General features: G+C 38.4%; 1 protein-coding gene across 6 annotated transcripts in view; it reads right to left on the bottom strand.

Moving 5' to 3' along the window:
* FYB2 (FYN binding protein 2) overlaps positions 1-22,252 on the bottom strand; it is a 37,025-nt gene extending 14,773 nt beyond the window's left edge. For 2 of the 6 annotated variants that reach the window (XM_088153941.1, XM_088153943.1), the window contains exons 1-12: positions 22,141-22,252; positions 17,578-18,343; positions 14,274-14,411; positions 12,824-12,857; positions 9,625-9,719; positions 8,465-8,496; positions 6,482-6,599; positions 5,244-5,376; positions 5,086-5,126; positions 2,500-2,575; positions 1,647-1,688; positions 1,063-1,149 (exon numbers count right to left, since the gene is read on the bottom strand). In XM_088153941.1, the coding sequence (XP_088010067.1) occupies positions 1,063-1,149; positions 1,647-1,688; positions 2,500-2,575; positions 5,086-5,126; positions 5,244-5,376; positions 6,482-6,599; positions 8,465-8,496; positions 9,625-9,719; positions 12,824-12,857; positions 14,274-14,411; positions 17,578-18,343; positions 22,141-22,161 (1,583 nt within the window). In that variant the 5' untranslated portion in view covers positions 22,162-22,252. Of the gene's footprint in view, positions 1-1,062; positions 1,150-1,646; positions 1,689-2,499; positions 2,576-5,085; positions 5,127-5,243; positions 5,377-6,481; positions 6,600-8,464; positions 8,497-9,624; positions 9,720-12,823; positions 12,858-14,273; positions 14,412-17,577; positions 18,344-22,109 lie in introns of all 6 variants that reach the window. The other 4 variants (XM_088153944.1, XM_088153945.1, XM_025168286.2 and 1 more) reach the window with 3 other exon arrangements.
* Positions 22,253-24,603: the final 2,351 nt, after the last annotated feature.

The raw sequence follows: 24,603 nt of genomic DNA, 5'->3' as shown, positions 1-24,603 counted from the left end.
TGAATAGGGAAAAATTCAACATTATCAACCTCCTCCTTTTCTCCCAAATGCTAGAAAAGGGAGCTGCCTGACACTTTTTCAGTTCAGATGGTATCTGAACATCTGGACAGCTATTTGGACTAGGGTCTCAGAAGTGACCTTAACATTTCCTGATCAAGTCCTCAATATTAACAGAAAACTGGGCATTAAGGATTTAGTACGGTTAACTAAACATAAGTCAAGAGAAGAAGAGCTAAGCAATGCAGTTCAGATTCCTTGCATATAAATATGACCACTTCCTTCTTCCAGCATCCCAAACTGCATGCAGACAAGCATAAAGCCAAAAGCTAAAGTTTACCACCAAGTGTCAAGCTTATTTGTGGCCAATATCAAGAATAAAAAATGCACTTAAGCAACCCTCAGGACCCAGATTTCCATTTTGAGAGGTGAAGGGTTTGTTCACATACCATCTACCATGTTCTCCTTCAGCTTAATGTTCAGTGCTCCTCATTCACTAACATTTCTGCCCTTTCCATTCAATCTAGTAGGATGGAAGGGAAACCCCTTGTTTAAAATTATCACCTTGCCATTCTCTAAATGTATCAAAAGCTTTTGCATTGCTATCCCATTTATATTTCAGTGACACACGTGCTATTACTGGAGTAGCAATTAAGAAGTTGTAACCTTCACAGTGCTGTGATTTGTACTGCAGTATCCCAGCATTTCAAAGTTTCATCAGCCACTGCAGTGACCAAAATGGAATGAAATCAAGGACAGCCACATTAAATTAATCAAGAGCTGCCTTTTATGAGTGATGATGATGATGATGATGATGAGTTCTTAGTGTTCTCTGAAACTGGTTGTTTTATTGTGGATGGTTCATTACTAGGCTTGGTAAGATCAACAGTGCATGGGAGACTCAAATTTGCTGGTTGTTTATATACAATAGCTTGCCCTGCCAGTCTTGCTTCAGTGTGGCTTCTTACTTGGTGGTTCCTTGATTAGAAACACCAAGAACCCAACAGCTCAGTCCTGAGCTCCATATATTCTCTACTATTGGAATAATAATAATACATTACATACCGAAAATTATCTTTCATGTGTGCGTTTATTTTGAATTTTCCTTTGAAAAATTTTCCAAATCCCTTGAGCTTTTCAATTTTGATATCTCTAGAACAAAAAATGAGAAATTAACAAATAAAGTGAAGATGCCATATGTACATTTATCCAATGTCTTTGTTTACGAACGTGAAGTTGGAAAAAGAAAATATGTGAATGTGTATGTACTTTGTGGCATCCGGCACCACCCCAACATGTAATTGCTGCTTCTCTAGAATTTCTTTACAAAACCTTAGAGGAACAGATAGTGTGTGAATCGAAATGTGGAAGCAGTGTTCAGAGGCAGACAATTTTAGGGCATCTCCTAAATTAATTCAGGCTAGGACAGAGTAAAGACCATTTTAATTTCAACAACTTCTTTGTGCCTCAGCATCTGGTTAACTTTAGAGTAGATACATGCTGAAAGAAAACCCTCACATGTAAAAGCAGAAGGCAGACTATTTGGAGTTCATTCTTCCTATGCACCGACAACCATGTTCCATGTCGACACCAAAACAAGTCAGAAGAAGCCTATATATTCTAGCATTATTACACTGAGGAACACCTACCTTTTATAATTCCTGGAATGAATAATTCCTTTTCTAGAAATTCTGGCAGGGCAAGATGGGAGAGAACATAAATTATTACTAAAAGCAACTGTTTCTCATTTGCTGTTAGGGCGGAAGTTAATTCTGAGCTAAGTTTAACCACTTTATTAGACAAAGATTCTTTTTTTGGCCATGCTGGCTGGGGATTAGCTATGGCAAGGGAGGTATCAATTCCAAATTATCCAAAGGGCACCAGTGTAGGGAAGGATAGCCCAGACTATTTCAGGTAATATGGTCTTCTACCTTAAGCTCCCAAAATTGGGTGAAAGGTTTTCTGTTGGCCCATGCTGGTTAGGTATTCTGTAAGCAGTTATTCCAATGCTTCTGATGGGTACCAGGTCAGGAAATTTGGGCCTAGTCTGTTCCATTGATATTCTAAAGTAGTGCATAAAATATGGCTACTAAGCTTCAGGAGAAACTTTCTGACTGTACAAACAGCCAGCTAGTGGAACAGGTTCCTGCATTAAGTGGTGAGTTCCCCTTACTGGAGGTCTTCAGATAGAGTCTGGACAGTCATCCATTGGAGATGATATAGTGCATCCTATACAAAGCAGAGAGTTGGATGGGATGACATCAAAGTTTCCTTCTAACTGTATGATTCTATAATATTTCCTACACTCCAAAAAGGAAATGTAGCAATACAGTAAACATACTTGAGCATTGCCAAGAAGACAGGACTAAATACAGCTCCTTTTTTAATGTGCCTGTAGCAAAAAGCACCAGTTTTCCCCTCAAGTGTATATAAAGAGGCCAAGGCACTCAGTCATATAAAGGACTAAAAGTTCAGACAACCAGTCAAAAATTACCTACTCACTCTGATTTAGCTGAATTATAACCTTCACTTTGAACTTCACTTTGAATATCCTCATATGTTTCTTCATAGGTATCATCTGAAATGTAAAGCAATAAAGACAATATTTGTGGCTAAGCAACCCATTGCCAACAATTTTTGAGTATTAGTAAGAAAAGAAGCCATCTGGGAATATAGCAAACACATAAAATTGTTCTATCATCAATTTATTGTACTTCATTAATAACCTAACCAAACTCTTTTTGGAATATCCAAGAGCTGGGCTTGAGTTAAACAAAACAGACTTCTAAACTTCAAGAGAAGAAAGTGGAATGAAAACAAGCACAGAGTGTGGAATGAAAACAAGCACATGTTTTCTGTTCAAAAATATGTCAGAAGAATATGCTTTAAGGTTCTACATCTTTGTGGCTTTTACTGTGTCCTGTAACTGTCTCAGATTGAGGCAATCCTGTAGCATACATTAGGATAGGACAGGGAAGGGAAATCACCTGAAAGGTCAACCCCAAAGAGTTATTAATCTAGCTAGCAGATTATTTCATATTCTTGTATATATTAATTTCTGGGCTTTATTATCAGTTGCACTCATATCCTGTCTTTCTTCCAAAGAACTCAGTATAGCCCAAATGTGATCTCATTTTTATCTTTGCAGTGCTCAAATGTTCTGACTTAGTGAGTCAACTAAGATCATTAAGTAAATTTCATGGCTGAGCAAGGAATTAGTTTGGATTTTTTAAAAAAGATGATTTACACATATACACACCCATTTTGTCATATGCCACCTAGAGCTTTTGGATTGGGGCCGGTTACTAATACTATAAAATCAACCAACCAATAAATAAGAGTCTTTAAATTAACTGAGTCGGAGATGAGTTCAAAACCATGACTGCTCCTGACAAGGAAAGTTCACATAAATCAACATTAAAAATTCAATGACCATAACTTAGCCACACCATGTGGAATGAGTACTATCATTGAAAGTCAGTGTGTCAATAAGGATGATTTTTTAATTTGACAGTACAACATCAACCTCCAGAGATTTTAACTGAGGATGCTTCAAATAAAATTGCCAGTAAAAAGCATGACCTGTTTAGCCACACGGTTTACCAAGCCATCTTGGGCCAGTTACTATCAATCAGCCTAACCTAACAAAATGAGGATGATTTGGAAGAGACCCATATATCTTTCCTTTGGAACAAGGGAGAAAGAAATGAATGATATACTAAGAAAAAATGGAGTGAGCAACTAATCATCCCTCCATGCACTGACAAGAGCAGAGTTAGTTTAAGGAGCAAAGTGGAGAGTTCAGACTTGGAGATGACAGAATATATTACTCAGGCTTTGAGGACTAACAACTTCACATAAACTCTACATATTTAGTAGAGCGAGAAAGCGGTGGGGGGGGGGACCTTATTCCTAGAATATTTGCTGTGCTGTGAAAGATAACAGACAGACATGTAATCCCATTGAATGGATCACAGTCAAACAATGACTTCCCAGAAGGCCACTGGATAACAATTGCAAAACAAGAGCAACAAAAAATGTTTCATAAATATATTAAATAGAAATATTTAGCATATAAGTATTACAGTCGTTCTACTTTTATAAAACATATCAGACCGGTATGCACAAATCTGCAGTTTGAATATGTCACAAGTCAGAGAGAAACACCCAATGTGAGTTTATTATATAACCAGGATATCTGAAAAATAAGGTTTAAGTTACTAGTTAGAGGATGTTACTTGACTTCCTTTATTATTGTATTGGCATTATGAAATGTTTGTAAAGTAAAAATTAAAACTTAAAAATAAACCAAGAATAAGTGTAGCTTAAGCGTGAAATGTTGGGATCTCAGTGTCTACTGAACTTGCTTTTCTTCTTGCAAATGTTTTATTATTAATCTAGTAACACTGTCACCTAGAAGAAAACCAAGCTTACCAAATGCCAAGATTCCAATAAAAATTATAAAAATATAAAAGTAGAATAAAAAAGTATCCCAAACAAACAAACATTGGGGTAATACAGAGGTAACATTCAGAATGTCAGAAAAGCATGTGCTGCTAGATATGAAACTTTGAAATAAATGATTGCAGGTTTATGGCCAACTGGAGGGAGAGTGTACATAATCTAAAGCTCTAGAACCACACACAGTCCTCAAAACCTTGAGAATTAAACCCAAGCCCTTCCAAAATTTGCCACAAATTGTCATTTTTCATGTGACAGAAGGGGGCATTATTAAATATATGGGGTGTGGTCATATAAGCTGAATTTTAATGTACCTAAATTAAACTAAATATTGTTTTGGTCCTGGCACCATCTACTTTTGAAAGTGTGGCCACTGGCACGCTACTCAGAAGCCTTTTATAGTTCTTTCTAAAAGAGTCTCAACCAGGAAGAAAAAATAAAGCTTTGTTTTTTCTGTCTACAGACACTCCAATTTTGATGCTCTTTCCAATGGTTTGGGTAGTATAGAGAATTCACTAGGAATCTGGAAGATTTTTCAAGAGTTAGAACTACCTTTGCATAAATTCTTTTGATAGTTAGATAGCCAACCCCACTTTGTTCTATGAGAAGTGTTATTTTCATACTTACTGGAATCTAAAGAAAATGATCTGTAGGCATCAGAGGATTGCCTGCAATAGAACATTTTCAAAAGAGTAGTGTCAAAGGTGCATTTCAGATTTTAAGAATCACAATTTTTCAAAAGCTTAAATCTACATGTACTTTCTAAATGCCTATGAAGCACTCACAGGTCTCTCCCTATTCCTTCCACATCATCATACACTCCCTCTGCAGCTTGCTCCAATTTAGCAGTTCTTAGATCTGGGCTCCATTTCCCTTCATCTGTTTTCAGGGACTCCAGGCATACATAGTCATCTGAAACTGAAGCAGAATTCTTGTTTCAAGCTCTCCTGAACATATATAAAAGAGTAAAGTGCCTAAATGCTGAAATTGCAACGTGGAATTCTGAAAATCCAAGGGAAAGTTATGAAGAGTGCATCTGTTTTTTCTATGCATGCATCCCAAAATATGCCATCAAGGGAAAAGCAGCCAACATTTTTAGCCATGAGTGTGCATCTATATTGCCAGTGGGCTGAAGCAATCCTTCAGAGTGGCACTTACAGTCACAGAACTCAATTCCTATAAAGCATGCTGGCTGGGGAATTCTGGGAATTGAAGTCCACACATCTTAAAGTTGCCAGAGTTGAGAAACACTGCTATAAAGTAATGAAGCTGATGAATCTGGTACCTTTTCTTCTTTCTCATGGTCCAAAGACAAAAGCATATTCCAAGAACATAGGAGATAAATTATCTTTAACTTATCTGGAGGGGGCAGATTTAATTTATCTCCAATGTTCTTGGAATATGCTTTTGTCTTTGGACCATGAGAAAGAAGGAAAGCTTGAAACAAGCATACTTGAGAACCTCCATTTGATCCTTGAGCATCTTAAGCATTTCCCCAAAGTCCATTACCTCACTCCATTTTTTAATCTTTCATACAATCATGCTGTGGGAGACTAATAGTTTTTGTAGGGGTTACATAAGCATTTAATAGCAGAATTAGGCTTTACCATCATAGTACTTTACACTTGGAGCAGAGATAACAGCATGTAGCCAGCCTAGTGCTCACAAACACAAGGAGGCTGCTTCCTTGAAAGCGGGGGTGGGGGGGGGGCATGTGGACCAAGTCCAACTCTTGCATCCTTGCATGTGGCATCCCAGTGACTGGTTTTTGGCATTCTAAGAGATCTGAACTAGGAGCTTTTCGATTTGTAACCTGCACTCTTCACCATTATTGTACACCAGCTCTTGCAATTGTATCTCATCTTTCAACCCAGATATACAAACATCAGGTCTTCCGTCCTTTCCAGGAAGACAAGAGATATAAAGGATGTCTTGTCAAGAGATGTTAAGGGTGCAGAGGTATAAGGGAGTAAGTCTCACTTAACTCAGAGTAAAGCAGCAACAGCAACAAGAAATTACTCACAATTTTCATCCTTTGTCAATCCTCCTCCAGAGAAAGACTGATCTGTTTCCTCCTGAAGCACGTTCTTCTCACTCCCACTGATTCTGGGTTTAATGAATATACCTCTGGGGCTGCAAACCTGTTAGCACGCATTATGCCGCCTGGGTTAGAGCCCTTTCAAAACATCCCTTGCCAAATTCATGATATAACACAAAGCACCTCAACATTCTTCTACCATGGAATTCAAAGCAGTTTAAATAAAGTACTAAATAATTTCTGATCAGGCATTGTCCAGGGCCAGATCTGTTTAATGTGTCTCCATCTTGCACCTTCTACTCATGTTACAGCATAGACATGTTTCCTCATAAGAAAACATTCTCCAAGCTGAATTCCTAAGAGTCAATTCCACTGAGCTGATAGAACCTTTAAGTAAAGGGGAAGTGCATGTCCTATTTCTTTCCCAAGCCAAAAAATAGGAGAAGGCAATACTACACTAGATGAGTGGAAAATTCCAATGGGGAAAGAAGAAAATAGAGCTATTTCACATATTCAATGTTAGCTATTCAGTTTTCCCAGTTAAAAGATATCCTGTAACATCAGTGAGTAAAGCAGGTAGCAGCCTTTGAGGTTTTCAAGAGAGACACACCACCCTATACAAGAGAGTTTTGTGCATATATAATCCAATCAGTACACACACACATATAAGGCAATAGTCCCTGAATATTACTGTCTTAATATTCCTTCAACCTATTTGTAGCAATAAGGTTGCTTCTGTGCAAAACAAAGAAGAAAACTTTAGTTTTCACAGATTGGTCACAAAACAATAGTTTTGTTGATCTGAAGGAACATTATTTAAAGGAATATCTTGGTCTGCATCTGTGTTCTATGTCCTTCTAATGAAATGTGGCAAGAATTCAAAAGACACTACTCAAAGTTTCCAAAGCATGCAAAGAAATATACATAAGCAAATTTTCCTTCCTGACTTTAATCTGTGGCACCAAATGGGTTGTCATTTCAAACACTGGCCAATCTCCCAGAGCAACCTTTGAGGCACAAGGAAAAGTAGGCTGGCAAAGGAAAAGTTATGAGAAAAATAGCCTGCATGCAAGATAACTCATTTGGATACAGCCAACGTTTTCATTTAACCTATATGGAGGGATATATAATGCCAGATTATTTCTCAAGGCTCTTGTTTTGTTCTCAAAAACACTCCTTTAATGCTTGTAGACATTCCAGTGCTTCAGCTCATTCTATTCTCATATGGAACATTTGGGAAGAAAAGTAATTAGTTTACTAGAAAAATTGCTTGAGAATTTTCCTGTATGTTCAACAAACTTTCAGTTCTATTGATAGACTAAATCTGACGTGTTTATGTTACTATTATATAATTTTGGTTATATACTTGTAACATGCAACACAATGGATGAATGGAGCCAATAGCACGAAATTATCACCACAGTGGCTTGACTTTAGGACTAATTTCATCTGATTTCAATGAAATTGCTATGTAGAGAAAAGAGCCAGTAATTTGCTATAATTTGTAAAATACTGCATGTGTATTATTCTAAATGTAATAACAGAAAGAATTTTGTCCTGAAGTAACAAGATAACCAGTTCCAAAACAATAAAGGCTGAAATTCGATGCATTACTACTTTAATATTAATCTTCTGTTGTCTAGGTGCTAGCTATAGACAAGTGTTTCTCAACCTTGCCACATTTCAGATGGGTGGACTTCAACTCCTAGAATTCTCCAGCCAGCATAGCTGGCTGGAGAATTCTGGGAATTGAAGTCCACCCAACTGAAAGTTGCCAAGGTTGAGAAACACTGCTACAGACAGACAATAATCCATAAGATAAAGGATGTATATCTTGAAATAGAGGGATGTCCTCTGTAAAGAAGGATATTTGCAATAGCAAGCCAAGTTTTGGTGTGCTGACCCATCGTAATACTTTTCTTCTTTCACTCCAATTATCTCATCAAACTACAGACTGAGAGCACATACCTTGGTATCTTCCTTTTTCATAGGCTTGGATGCTAGAATCAAGGTTTTGTAGAAATTAGTATATTCCACTGTGCAGTTTCATTTAACTAGCTTTATAAAATTGCTAATAACTATTACACTGCTGTATTAACTTACCTTTTCCATCCAGGCTCTTTTACATTATCAGTTCAGGATCACATGTCAAACAAAGTGAACCTAAATTATGTTTTTTTAAAGACTAAAACTGCAAGATTCCATGAATTACTAATACAATTAGAAGTCATCTTCATTCCACCCACATCTAAATCTTAAAAATGGAAAACTTGTGTAACAAAAAATATTTAAAAGATCATCTCCTTTCAGAGTCATATAGATAAGAGATTAAAACTGTTTAAATAGTACAAAAAGGAAAAAGAAAAAAAAACAGCAGGAGAACAGCTAGATAAATGGGGTTGAAGCATATAACCAGGAAACGATATAAAAGCCAAAATGACAGTTACAGCAAAGAAAGTGAAAAAAAAATCATACCCAACAAACCACTGTTCAAAAGCCTGTCAACTAATTTCTCACATCTGCTACTTAACTTCTCAAAGTATTAATACTTGCTGCAGTTTTTTTTTTTTTTTTTTTATCTGCGCTCAGTCGTTACCGACTCTGCAGTGACTGCTTGGACGAGTCCTTGCAGTTTTCAAGGCAATTGTTTCGGAAGTGGTTTGCCAGAGCCTCCTTCCTAGGGCAGAGCCCAGCTGGTGAGCGCAGGAGGCGGGGTTTCCGTTGCTTCGCGCCCTTTTCGGGCGCACGCGGTTTTTCGCGCTTACCAGCAACTGCTCCCGACTCCTTTTTGCAAGGCGCCGCCAGCATTTTTCCTCCCACCAGAGTGAGAGTACCCATTTATCTACTCGCGTGAGTTTTTGAACTGTTGGGTTTACAGGAACTAGGGAGGAAACAGGAGCTCACCCTGCTAATGCGAAGGCTGCACTCGAACTGCTGAGGCGTCGAACATTTCTGGCCAGCAACTTTCAGCGTCATTAAGCCGCTGCGCCACCGCGTCCCCTCTTGCTGCAGTATTAATCACCACATTCCTTCAAGTTGCAAGCTAATGAGCTTCGGGAGTAGTTGCACATCTAATGAGCAATGTACACCGCACAGCATGCATAAGTGAAACAACAGATAAAACTCACAATGTATAGGCCATTGAGTAGAATCAGGACAGTTCTCTTGATGTTTCTGGCAGTATATGGTTTCTTCATAGGTGTTCAAATCTTCCATTTCAGTACTGAGAACAAAGGAATGGACTTGTCAGGCCTAGCCCAAGGAACTCCAAGAGACAATGCAAATTCAGTCCAGTTATGTTTATTAGCTACAACCTCTAGCAAGAATCTTCCCAGACTGAAACCCCATCTCCCAAAGTCAGCCAGCCACAACAGTGTGAATTCCTCCGGGAGGTGCCAGTCTCATCCTCTTGTTCCCCCCACACTCTTCTGGGGAGCTAGGAAAATATTTATCTCCCTGAGGCTGGCCTTCATAATTCCATTCCATCACAGGACTGTACCATTATCATCTTATGAAAAAGAACTTTGAAGAGAATGAAAGCATTTGGATATTTCTGATGCCTTCATCTCAGAGGCGTAGAGTATATTGGTTGGAATCAGTCCAGTAACTTCTCCATTTCGGCTTTATTTTTGTAAAATAAATGATGACATGGCGTAATACGTCATATGTTGTTGTTCATCTGAGGTTGTATTTACCTACTTTTGAGAACTGCTAAGGACCAGATGATTTTTATTATGTCCTGACACATAAAACCATAGAAGTCAAAGAGGGTGTACTTTCTTTTTCACACGACTGTATGAAGCATATGGGCACAGAAGGAGAGCAAACTGATTAATAATTCAGTAGATTCTTTGAGAAACATGGACATCCAAGACTGAGAATGCCAGCTCCATCTAGTTGAATGGAGATACGCTGAGTTCTCCAGAACCTAGACAACAGCTATGTGGTCAACATATGCTAACCAGTCACAACAGATCATATAGAATTTAATAAAGGATTTTAAACAACAAGGATAAATAAATAAATCACCTAACACTCAGCATTTCACTTATCTAATCCCCAGCATCCACCAAGCCAGTTTGGTGTAGTGGTTCAGGCACCAGGCTAGAAACTAGGAGACCATGAGTTCTAGCCCTGCTTTAGGCATGAAGCCAGCTGGGTGACCTTGGGCCGGTCACTCTCTCAGCCCTAGGAAGGAGGCAATGGCAAACCAATTCAAAATCTTGCCAAGAAAACTGCAGGGACTCCAAGCAGCCGCCAGGAGTCAACACTGACTCGAAGGCACAACCCCTTCATACGAACAAACAAACAAAAAATCTAAAACCCAGCACAGGGAATGAAAAACCTGAATGGCATTTTACCCATTTATAAGTATTGAAAGTGTATGTTGATCCCTGCACGAATATCAAAAGCTAGACTTGACAGAAGCTGAAGCATGTGGCTCAGCTAGCTTATTGCTGGATGAGCATGGCCAAATCATCCTTGTTGTTATTAAGCATTATAATGTACCCAACATATGTCAAAGAGGACTGGGGACTGCAGGACGTCAGGTGTACAATCAAATACCATGAAAGGGAAGGGAAGGGAAGGGAAGGGAAGGGAAGGGAAGGGAAGGGAAGGGAAGGGAAGGGAAGGGAAGGGAAGGGAAGGGAAGGGAAGGGAAGGGAAGGGAAGGGAAGGGAAGGGAAAGAAAGATGGTAATGGACCATCCAGGTCTTGCCATTTTTTTGTTGATGTTGTTGTTGTTGTTATTGCTATGACCATAAAGCTGAAGTATAAATTAAGAGTGCTACCTAAAGAAAAAAAGGAAAAAAAAAAACCCAAGCTGTCATTTGTACATCTAGAAAAACTAATAAACTGCTAAATGTTGACTTGGGAGTGACTTTCACTCATCCAATCATCATTCGGACAATTTCTGCTCAACCTTACGGAAGCAATAGCTTCATGCAGTTAAGTCATCTTTCTGAAGTTTACTCACCAGCTTATAATACACATCTTGCTGCACTGATATGAGCAGTGTTAATTGGCGCTGACACATTTGTCTGCTTATCACAGTACCAGATACCCAAACACATATGTCCATAGCAAGAAAGGTCCAGAAACACAAGCCATGTTCCAAAAGCTGTCTAAACAGAACCTACCAGACAATAACTTATATATCTTAACCCCACATTCACTGCAGACATGCAAACAAATGTGCTTAAAATCCACATCTGCTGTTGAAATTCACTGATAACAATAACTATGGATTAAGCATTTTTGGATCAAGCTGATGTAAGTATTTGCGGCCCTCAGTTTATAGAACTTCAGAAATTTCAAGCCAGAGAGAATGAAGGAGAAGGGGAAATAGTTTCTCTTGCTGGAGAGAAAGAAAAACCAGCACATTATTTCACATGCACAGACCATGCATACTTCATGCTCAAAGGAGTACCAGCAAAAGACAGCTGGGTACAAAAGGGATTTAGTCCAAAGAGAAGTAATAATTTTGTAATATTTAAGAAAAAAACCACAACAAGGAAATATTTTGCCAAATATTTACATTACCGTTTCAATTTTGTCTATGAAAAACATTTACAGTATATCCTGGTTTAAGCCCAGCTAGCGATGATTTGTGCATTACACTTACATTCTGCCTGTCTTCCAAAGCAATGTACCTAATTCTCTTCTTTTGTTCTGAGTATAAAGCAGGAAGGGAAGAAGAGCTAGCCTATAAAATAGATTAGACTGGGATATAGGCTTGCTATTTTCCAATCAAACCTACAAATATATCAACAGCATTGCATTGAGGCCTGCTGCTCAAAAATTATGATACAAGTCAAGAAAGCTAGCTGTGACTGATGGATTGCTTCAGTTGCTAACATCTCTGCAAGATAAAGCAAGTAGTTCATAACAGTGCTTTGCATTAATGATTTTTGCAACAGGTAGTGAAAGGTAAAACACTAGGAATATTTCCTGAAGCAAATATTCTTTTCAATTACAGTATGTTTTATAAACAGAGTTATAGCACCCATAAATTTATTCCTGTTCTGTGCTTTAATGCAAAGAATGCTGGTGTAATCATGTCCACCCTAGAAGGCCAGTAATGATGGGACATACTTAGGTGTTTATGGATTTTCTCTGCCAAACCTACCAGCTGTTGCATACATGCATACATACATACAAAGCTGTGGGTGGGACACATACCTGTACACACATGGGCAGTTTTGGAATCTCATTTTTAAGATTGTATACAAATATTCACAGAAACCCAAAACCACAGGCAAAACATACACATACAAGAAATTGAATAGGTTTCAATACCTAGGTTGTAAAGAGATATTCACTTACATTTCAGGAGTCAAGTATGCATCATCTGCATCATCTGAAAACAAATATTTCAAGGAAATAATTATTGCAATCATACAGTGTAACAGAGAAGTTAAATTTACTGAGATCCATTCTCAGTAAAAGTTCCAGAGGTCCCTGGTTTTCCACAAATTTATCCCAGACTGGATTAATTATTGGACTAATACTGGAGAAGACTATGAGAAAAATGGTCCAAATTGAAATTTCATTATAAGCCTGCATGGGATGAAAGGGGTTAAAACTGGATGATGTTTGTCACTCTTTGAAACTTGATGTCAGTTAGTATGATGCAGGACACTACAGACTGAAGAACATGAAAGAGGCGGAAAGCCTTAGAGTAGTCAAGAACATCAATTATTGAATTGTGGGACAAAAGAAGAGCAACCCCAAATTTCAGTTTAAATGAATAAATTCTTAGAGAAATATTATTAGTGAATAAGCAGAAATAGATGTAGTGAAAATTTCACAAAGTTCTTTGTGATTTCAAATGAAGACTTTTTTTCAGCTTGGTAAGGCACTTAAGTTATGATATAGTTATTTTCTTAGGTCTATAGATTGCTAAGTTAATTCTATGTAAGTTAAGATAAAATTCAGTTTTACAGTGGAATTCTAATGCAATGCCAAACATATTTTGGCACCAAAGTTCCCTATTTTTTTTTTTTTAAATGGTTAAGGGAGAATTAAGAGAAAGGATATGCTTTCACACATGTGTGCCAAGAACAAAAATCAATCTTTTGAGAATTTAATTACCAGTCTACCATTGTTCATTTTGCAAAGCAGGTGTAATATATTCATTTGTCTATGTGGTCTTCTGTTGTGATCCTTTGATTCCTTAGATACTTGGTATATATGTAAATATATTCAAATACTTTCAGAGGTACATAGTCCCCATAACACAAGATGTTTCAATAACTAACACAAGTTCTTTTAACCTTTTAAGAGAATAGCCCATTGTTATAATAGTATTTTTTAAAATGGCTTCTTTACTTCCTTTGTTTTGTTATTTCGAAATTTAAACACAAAAACAAATTATTGAGAAGCCCAAAACTAGAAGGAGAGGAGAGGAGAGGAGAGGAGAGGAGAGGAGAGGAGAGGAGAGGAGAGGAGAGGAGAGAAGAGAAGAGAAGAGAAGAGAAGAGAAGAGAAGAGAAGAGAAGAGAAGAGAAGAGAAGAGAAGAGAAGAGAAGAGAAGAGAAGAGAAGAGAAGAGAAGAGAAGAGAAGCCACAATTAAAGACAATTATCTTGTTTTGACATGGATATGAAAGATTGGTTGCAATTAGTACTGATTTTGGCTTTAATCATTCATGACATTCTTATTCTTCAATAGCCATCAGGATATATTGAAATAAATACCTCACCCCACTAGAAATAACTGCAGTTCTGCAGATCTACTAGCCATGTCTTTGCAATGCTGCAAACTATACACCCTACCTGGAAAATTCTGATGGAAGGCACCAAGATCCACCTTGGGAGGTCTTGGCGGTTTCTTTGGAGGAGGACCAAGCTCTTTGATAGAAGGAAGAAGTTTGATTTTTGGAAGCCTGGCATCTTCACCATCATGTTGTCTTTCTGCACCAAAGAAATGAGACAGTCTTAAGATTTGAGAAAGGAGGGATGGAAAACTGGTAGAGTGGAATTTGTGATCCATGAAATAAACCATGTTCATGAAACAATAAACTGTTTTCTTCTAGTTCCAACACTTTCCTTGCCTATTCTTAGAATTATGAAGGGAAGGTACATGCCAATGTACACATGCACCTGTCTTTTGGCTGCAGAACTGGCAGCATCTGTACCAGAGTAACAATCTGAATATCATTTAAAGCATTCAAACCACTAATTCCTAGCATTCGGGAAGAAAGGGGAGAATCACTCATCCTAGTGTTACAGCACGAACGGGCAAATTTGTGATCATAGGAGGCATACTTCTTTTTCCAATTTATTTATTTGATGGATGAACACTGCAATGAGTGAGCAGTGATGCAAGAATATCATTCAAGCAAAGCGGGCCAGGATTCTCATGATGTTTCAGTGGGGGAAGGGTAGCTTAAAATACATTCGCCTTAAAGGATTATACTTGGATTTTTATTCTTGCACTTTTCTGATTAAATTGGCAGCAAATCATACTGCCATTTAATCTGGAGCAAGGAGGCAATTTTAAATATATTGGACTTAATTGGGAGACCCAGATTCAGGACTCCATTAACACCGAGAGATCCCTGGATGATGTCGGACCAGTCATTCCTTCTCAGCCCAACCTATATCAAATTGTTATGGGATAACATTAAGGGAATTGCTTCCCCATCTATGCCACTTTTCTGAGAAAACCTGGAATATAAATGTAGTAAACAAATAAAGTGGAGACCTTGGGGATTGCAAAAAAAATAATGCTGTCTTGCATTTCAGTGATTTAAGCTATATATCTGATACTTTCCCTGTGAGAACATGCTCAGTAACAGTTTTCCAAGCAGAAGCAAGTAAGAACTACAGGATGTGCTAATTATCATCCTGTATGGTCCAAAACAGGAGCTAGTAGGTAAGAGGTTTCCCTAAGCTCTCTGTGATGCAACTTGCTTAAAATAATCAGAAAAGGAAGCTGGTGCATAATGAAATGAGTGTTCCATCAAGATTTAGTTCTGCTCTGAAAAAGATGGATTGGAACTTGTGTGCTTAACATTAACAATCTCAAATTAAATAGAAGCATTGAGATGGCTAACTTATGTGCAGTATAGTTAGACAAAAAAAGGTAACTGAAGAGTTCCAGAAAGAGTTCTCCAAACTGGAGCAGCAGACAGTTAAAAAGAAAATGCTGTTCAATGCAAGCAAATTTAAAGTGATCTACTTCAAAGCACAACAAAAAACAAAACCAAACCTGTGCACATTTTGCATGGGCAATAGATTATACACATTTATGGTGTATTTATTTTTGGAATATTGTAGAATTGAAAAAGGAGAGCAGTTCAGCCCAAATCATCCAAGACCTGGAGCAACTTCCCTAGATTTAGGACTTTTCTGATTAAAAAAAAGTGAGAGGATGGCATGGCAGTACGAAATAAAAACAACCACAACATGGACAAAATAGTAGAAGTTTCTTTTAATTTATTTATTTATCAGACGGTGAAACTGCCTTAGGCCATATAAATTTGATTACATGAATAAAATTGTTAGCCACCCAGAGTTATTTGCTTAAGATGAATGGCCATATACATTTCCTAAATAAAATAAAACAAAATAATTTCTATTTTGTCCATGCTGTGGATGTTTCTCATAACAGAACCTAAGGTCATCCAACGAGGCTGCAGGATGGAAAGTCAGGAAAAATACAATACTTCTTCACACAGTTATATAGTTGATCTAAGGAACCAAAGGGCATTGGACAAATTCATGATGGATAAGGTCATCAGCAACCAAAAGCCATGTTAGCTATGGAGTTAACGATTTAAGAACCTGTATGCCACCTTTCAAAATCAAGTCAGTCTCTCAATTCTTTTGCTGAGGGAAATGAATAAGAGGATGTAATGGTGCATCTCTCCTGCCTGCAGACTGGAAAACAAACAGTTAATAAGATGGGATTGGTACTATCTTGCCGAACTTTATCTATTTTATCACTGCCATACTGTATGCTATGCTCAGAAAAAAATGGGAAAAACCTGTGACTCAGCACTGAAAGACCTCCTAGAAAGGTCAGTCGAGAGAAAATCCTGGAGCCTACACTCAAATTCTTATCATATGAATCATCTGCATTCATTGTGAGTTGGCAAAAGTGCCATTTAATATTAAGTTCCTGTAAGGCAACTTTTTCCAGTAAGACAAAAACAACTAAATGTTAATCTCCTTCAGTGCTGGCCTTGGTCCTAGCTTTTGTGAAGACTGTCAAGCTTGGAGCCTCCTGATGGTAGGTTTCTCCTCCTGAGTTTGCAAAAATTCATTTCAGCAGCCACAACAGCAAGTTCTGTATGCCTGCCTGGGGAGCCACAGCATTCTTTCTCCATGGTTACTATAAGAGCAGGCACATTGCTTAATATTTATGAAGAACATATGCTGATTAGTAACTAGTTGGGTGCCATCACTTCAAGGCTTTCACCAAACAATAGAGAAATAACACAGTCAGAAAGCTTAATCTTTATCCATCTCCTACAAGAATTAGGCTGTAATCTGTGAAACAGAGCATGCAGTTCACTGTTGCGTTAGCTGCCCTGTTGTCAGAGCCTATGTAGCAAGCTGATTTGAAGATGTGTTGGAAAAAGCTCTGAGTTTTGGCCCCTCAAATGCCTTGAAACAAAACTGAAAGTTACACCAGTTTAAGAATTAGCATTCTAATAAGAAGGGGAGTATTTTCTATGCTGGCTGGTGTGATATGGACCTTCACCACCCTCTGCCACCACCCAAACATTAATACCAGGTTTTACAGCCAATAAAATGTTATTGGCCATTCCCCAATTGTGGTAAGAGTGAATATCTATTTTAATAACTTAATAATACAAATAATCTGAACAGACCCTACTTAGACTCTCATTTGTAAGTAGGGAGACAAGCATGACTAAAACATCTTAAATTTCCCAGATTTCTTAAACCACATAAAAGGAAAACTGCCCAAGTCCAGGAAGCAGCTATAAACTATTTACTTTTGCTTATGCTGTGACTATGACCTTTCACATTCCTCTTCTTAGACCTATCTGAAGCAAATATAACTGGCTTAGTATCAGAAAAGCAAAACATATTAAAACAAGAGATTTACCATTTGAGACCTTGCTTAGCCTGTTCAAATTGTTCAAACTACTTGGAGAAAAACCAGCAACCACTTTTCCTAGGCTTGTATGACTTCTTGGAGGAACTGGAGGTGAAGTTGTAGGAAGTGGAACAGGTTCACTATGTAGATGGGATGGAGGCTTTGACTCATCAAGGACCATCCCTTGCTTATGTTCAGCCATTTTTGCTTTGTCCTCTGTCAAAATAGCAACATTAATAATTTGTGGGTGTGAAAGAGAAGTTGTCCTGTTTGTACACTGTGGTGGTGTTGCACTACATTTCTGGTCACCTTGTGTTAAAGCACTTTCCCAAATGTGCAGTGTGTTGCGAAAAGAATTGCTTGCTCTCTCAGACTCTTGAGGAGAAAGACAAGATTCTGAATGTGGTTTCTGTAATTTTTCCACTGATGAAGCCCTCTTGCAAATGGCCACAGAGAAGTTTGAGTCTTTCCTATCTTTGTTCTTCCCTACCTCCGACAATTCATGAAACCTGACCTTTGGGAACACCACAGGCTTGACTTGCATGATTTCCAATTTCTGCGATGTGTAACTGAACTGCTTGGTTAACTGTTCAGGATCTGGAACTTGCTTTTGGTGCAAGGGTTTTGGTGTGGGGCAGGATACAGAACGGCCATCAGTATTTTGATGTGGAATGAATTTGGCAGGAGACTTCTTTGCAGACTCCAGGAGCATACTAGAAAAACTGGAATCATTTTGAAACATTGCTCGAAGGGCACCAAAGTCTCTGGTTTTTTCCTAAAATTGACAAAAAGAGGAAAAGCAATTGTCAATTGCAGTGCTTACATTGAAGTACAGCACCGAGTGAAAAGGTAACTCTGTCACTCAGGCTGGAACTGAATGAAAGTCTTCCCAAGCCTCATCTGAATATCCACAGTATCACAGTAATAGCTTAGTCATTAGCATATTGGAGCTAATACTAATATAAATAAAGGAAGCAGAACAGAAACATGACAAGGAAAGACTGAAATCCTTGTAGTGAGGAAAATAATGACGTCCAACTGCCTACTATTAGTAAAAAAGAATTTTTCATTGGATTACTCCAGAAGTAGTTAATCTGGTAACTTCCAGAACTCCTGGACTATATTTCCTACTTACCATTAACCGTTATCACTAGAGTGAGTGTGAGTTCAAGTCAAAATTTATCTGGAAAGTTCCTGATAGTCTGCTTGTAGAGTACTCTAAGTCAAATCCATCTTAATTACAACTGCCCTTGTTTTTCTCTCTAGCTTCTGCCATTAATAGGCTACATGCAATTTAAAGTTGTGTGGTGGGGGTGGGAGAATCGAAGGAGCACCTAAAATACCACAGCCCATTTTGCATCCATAACATTTGGCACCAGAAATCAACTCCCACAAATCATGGCCCAGAACTTTGTTGTAATCATTTATTCCTTACTATTTTAAAAAATCTCCTCCAGATATTTTGGGACTACCTTTCCCAGAACTGACAGTGAATTCTGAGAATTATAGCTCTTGCCCATTTGGAGGCCACCACATTGAGGAAGACAGTGGTACTAATTTGAATGGCTTGAACATGTATGTTAACTGGTGTTATCCTAAAATAGCATCAGAAATCAGAAAATCTGGGGAAACAGACAACCCTAGACAGAAGTTCCATTATGCTGAAAGAGACATGCTGATGCCTTTAATGAGAAAGCAACACAATTGAGCTTTGTCCTGAGATGTTATTGAATTTTGTATAATTGCATCTAACTTATTAAATACCAAATAGTCTCCCCTGAATAACCCCTCGCAGTCAACTCCATTATTTCCACATTAAACAGTGTGATGTAAAGCATCTAGGGGATATTTCAGTTGTCGTGATTGTACTAGAGCAACCAGCTGCACAATACAACCAACCAAGCCAGAGAGTCTAGTTGAAACTGGAATCTATCTGCAATTAACACTGCCATACAAGAAAGATAAATGAAACCCACTGATCTTCATCTAAAACACCATGCAGAGTTATGGCTATAACCAATAGCAGCAAAGATTAAATAAACAGCATTGTGTCTGCAGCATGGGCACAATATCTGCATGCTTTAAAAAAAAAAGAGCCCAAACACACACCACTGTTTATGGTTCTTTATTGAAAACCAGGTGCTCCTTTATTTCAGAATTCTCTTAGATGATACGCAGAGATGGCCCAGTGAAAACAGAAGCCTTTGCCAGGCCACAACACTGCAGCAAGGCATCCCAGAGGGATTGTATTTCTGAGGAGAATTATGGTATTATGAGTTAAAACACAGCTGAAACAACAGAGCTGGATCCAGAAGAGATGACTCTGTTTCTAAAGAGCACTACAGGTGGAACTATTTCCCCATGAAGCACAGTCACAGCATGCTGGAATTTTAATGTAGCTCTAACAAAACCAGGGATTCTGCAGTGGCATGATGCATCCACAGCAGATCACTCACTCTGCTTCATCAGAACTGGGAAAGTTTACAAATTCTTCTTTTTCCTTCTGATCCATTCTAATCCTTTCTTTCACAAATCTGATTTATTGTTATGGTATCTTGTTAAACCATAATTGTAGAGGCAGGATATCCTAATGCAAGATTCAGGAGGAAAAGTTCCCTTCTTTCCTACCCCAAAATCAAACTTGAGAGGCCTAACACAAACAATCCGTTACCACATCATCTTTCTAACCAAGGTATAGCAACTCACAGTGGAGTAGAAATAGATAGGGAATCTGTTTTGCTAACTAGAAATCCTTTCCATATGCAAACACCTCTGAAATAAATTCCCCCAAGTTCAGTGGTAATGTAATATTTCACCTAATAAACCAGGAATTGCTGTAGAAAGCCCCAAACATAAACTATAATCCTAGAATTTTTCCTGATACCTCAGTCCCATAGATGACTGATAAGGTTTATGATTAACATAAAATCATAAACCATGATTCACAAGCCACAATGGTTGTGTTCTCTTACATCACTAGAACAAGATCAGATAAATCACATTATGGGTCAATACAACTCTATGATTTGTAATTGTACTATTGGTTGGTACAAATATATTTTATTAAAAAACGAGAGATTCATATGTCACTTATGTTCTACAATGACAACATGATCAAAGTTAGGGCTGTTTGCGCCATAACATACAATTACATTTTTTATTGTATCTCCTGTCTTAAAGCAACCCAAATGATTTTTCTCTCCAAGTTCTAATTAAGCTCACAATAATCCTATAAAGTGAATGATCAGGGCAGGATGGATGGAAACTATCCTTAGACGCAACAATGAGTGCAGAAAATCAGATCTTTTTGTCCAAGGAGTTTTTTAAGAGATTTTGGGTGGGGGTAAGATCTTGGGTACAAGAACAGTGCAATACTCCCCAAAGCTTTATAAGGGGAGATTCATTATAGCTGCACTTTTAAAAATCTATTATCAATTTTGTAAATCTGAAGAGGAACATGTTGGAAGAATCATTTGTTTCATCAAGGTAGTAAATACTCTGACCTTAGGAGGCACATGTTGCCACATGCTTCAGGGACTACAAGCACACTCTGACACATGCTGCAGCCCGGAAGTATCTATTCATACAGGTTTTCCCCACCAATCCACCCACAAGTTCTCAAAATGTCAGAAAAGAAGAAACAGGATGAGAAAAGGAGTGATTACTTGGGTAGTTTCACAAGTGAAAGAAAAGTAAACTGAAAGATTTCAAGTGTAGAGGCCAACTATCTCAGGGCTCTTAAATTACTAGTACAATTTGGTCTGTATTTACTCAGAAGCAACTGCCATTCTTCAGCGGATTTTACTTTATGTACTTTTTTAGCTCCCAAAGTAAAAAATGGCACAGTCTAGTCCACTGCCTGTTCAGCAGAATTATAATGAAACTAGGGCTACAGCATCTGAGCTGCAAAATCCAAATAACAGTAAAAAAAGGTGGCAGTAAAAAGAGACAGACAACTTGAACTCTTTGCTTCATTCCAGTTTTAGCCAGATTTTTGCAGCCTGTGGTAGCCCTATATAAAAGATTACAGGTACAAATCGATTGTAAAGAGAAGCCACCCAGAAGGAAGAATTTCCCCCTTCTGAAGTGCTAGGAATGTTTGTAGAGAAGCCATGCATGCAGATGTATAAAGTTCACTTCAGAAATGGAGCACTAAACCCCAGCACAGAAAGTAAGTAAGGGTTTAAGCTAATCATCAACTGCTTCAGTATTTCTGGAGCACAACTGTGGCACCGGTCCAGATGCTGTGCTTTACTCTTGGCAGAGAAAAAGAAAAACCAGAGCCCTGCAGAGGCAGGAAGATCATGCCTTGCTCTAGAAACTAATCAAAAGTGTAACTAATCCCCAAAGCATTTTCCGGCCTCCCTGTTCAGTCCACTCCACTCCCCCCAAGTCAACCCCACTTTCTTACTGCGTGCGGCAGCGATCCATAAAAAGCTGCAAGCCAGCCCCCCTGCATCGAGAAGCCATTAAATGGTAAACAGAAGACATGTACTTCTCTCCCCAGCCCCACAAACCCAACCTCTGGCAAGAGCAGTTACCATGTCCATATTTTCCCTCTTTTTGTCATACTTCTTCCCAAGCTGGCTCCATTCCTGCCAAGCAGCCCAGGCCTCGGCTGAAAGCAAAGGAATCTGAGCAACTTCCTCTAATCTGAAGGGCTGAGGAAAAGCCTGCAGCCGGGGAGGGGAGGGGAGGGGAGGGGAGGAGGAGCATCAATGCCGAAGAATTACACCTGAGCTCAGGGATTCAGCTCCTCCCCTTCCAAAGCCTGTGGGGGGGGGCAGGCGTCTGTGGAGCCAGATTACACTCACCTGCCAGCAGAGCTAGCTAGCTTTCTATCTCCACAGCGTTCCCACACAGGAAGCATCAGCCTTAAGCAATGGATACCTGACTCTGGAAAGCAAGTCACACCTGAGTTGCAGACCTCTGCAGCCGGGGCATTTCAAGAAAAGATTGCGCTGGCCAGGTTACACAGCAGCAAGCCAGTTTAAGGCTCTTTCGCAAATGCCGTGACTACCAAGAGACACTTACACTCCAAACTGGAGATATGTGCAAGTTGGTCTTCTATTCTGTGAAAATAATCAAATGTGCTCTAGTTATTCTTACATTCTAATCTGTTTGGGTCTGGACACAGATGGCTACCCCAATGCAAAACGTAAGCACAACTGCCTCATGGTGTTTTTCTCCTTACTTTTTTTTTTCTTTTGGTTTCCTTTTAAAAGGCAATAACATACTTTAACAAATATCAAAGGAAAAGGCTTGAGGCAGACTCTAAATTAGCCAGAAATTGAGACAAGTTAATTGTACTTTGTCTAGGCAGAGGGCACTATGAAGCCAGAATTAAATAGTATTTATCCTTATTGGTTTTGATGTAGTTAAATTTTTTCCCAAGGAAACCAATGGGATTTTAAAAAGCTTAGAATAGCTAAGAATAGATCCAAGGAATATCCCAATATTTAGCTATAAATTAGCTCCTCTATGTGCTTAGTCTTGGCCATACTTTAGATATCTCTGTATAACAACAAACTATGGAGCACAATCTTTTATTGTTTTACTTACTATTGGCTTGAAAGTATGTTCAATATTGCAGCTTTAGTGCAGACTTTTAATGACAGGCTGGCATTCGGTATTGTTTCAAATCTCCAGGTGAGACAAGAAAATGTTCAACATGCCAAGAATGTGCCCATTACATTCCCTCATGAAGACCTAAATGCATCCTACATTTCAATAGGGCAATGATTACACAATTGTCTATACTGATATCTGTAGTTATTCAGGAGCTGGAATTATCATCTCAAATCATCAACTGAATTCACTTAATCCATGAGGGGCTGGACTTGCCACAAGGACATCACATGCACCATGATACCATCATGCAAATAGCACATACCATGTAAGTCACGAAGTTATATACAAAAGATGTACAGTGCATAATATGACCTCACTCAGCCATCTTTCCCCTCAGTAAATATGAATGAATTCCCCAGTAGAAGATAATTACCATAGGCTGTCACAAGTTAGGCCGAATCTTTTGACGCATCCTAGTCTGACTGGCTGGAAGATTCTTAACCTTTTTAAAAGGACTTCTTCCTCTTCCAACTCAGCCCAAAAATAGAAAGGAAGACACTTGGGGTCTTCCTGCCCCAGGCCCAGAAACACAGAAATCTGGTGCCTATCCCAAAACACAAAGGATAGCTGTGCCATCATAAAGCCTTATACAATAAAAAGGTTTGAACAATAAATTTACTTATTAAACCAATGAAGACAATTCTTTAGATAGTTTATTCAGAAAAAGATACAGAAGGCAACAAACACAGAACTGCAAATAAACTCAGCACAAACAGCCTTCCACATTACATGTTAGAATAAGCTGTTGGAGTCCAGCACAGGTTCTGAAATATTGCAAAGAGGAGGGTTGAAGAGAGATCTTTGCCACTGGTTTGGAAATTGTTAGGCAGGCCCTCCTTCTTCCTTTTTCTTTTTTCTTCCTACTGCTTAAGCACTAATCTCAGATTTTTAGAATGACAACCAGCCTCCTTATAGAGATTAACTGTTGCTTTGTCTATTCAAGGAAAATGCTCCATTTCTAAAGTTTTGGATCTAGCTGCAAATCTAGTGGCTATACACCTACCTTCCTAATAATCCTTAATGCAATTATAAAATTGCATTTGTGCAATTTTAGAAATTTACATTAAGTTTTCACCATTTGTGCCATTATAGAAATGGGATCACATTGGGGAGACTAATGGTGTGGAAGGATTTATTCAGGCCAGTTAATTTGTGGTCAGTTTATTAGATGCTTTAGGAGGCACTGCTGTGCCATACCAAAACCTAGGGTTTTGTCACACTAGGTTGATGGGCAGGGGCCTGCTCATTTTTTTTTTTTTTTGCACGAGTCTGTGTTAATTTAAAACCTCCTGAAGCTATAACAAAATGCATTCAGGAAAATCTAAAGAGCTTTGGAATGGCCATGGAAGATGCCAATGAAAAGCAATTAAGAAGGTTTCTTTTTTAAAAACAATGCTATTATTC

The sequence above is a fragment of the Python bivittatus genome, unplaced genomic scaffold, assembly GCF_059951505.1.
Source record: "Python bivittatus isolate LINGU-HERP-01145 unplaced genomic scaffold, Pbiv_v1 ctg000700_np1212, whole genome shotgun sequence".
Classification (NCBI taxonomy): Eukaryota; Metazoa; Chordata; class Lepidosauria; order Squamata; family Pythonidae; genus Python; species Python bivittatus.
This window is presented reverse-complemented; position numbering and strand designations above follow the sequence as displayed.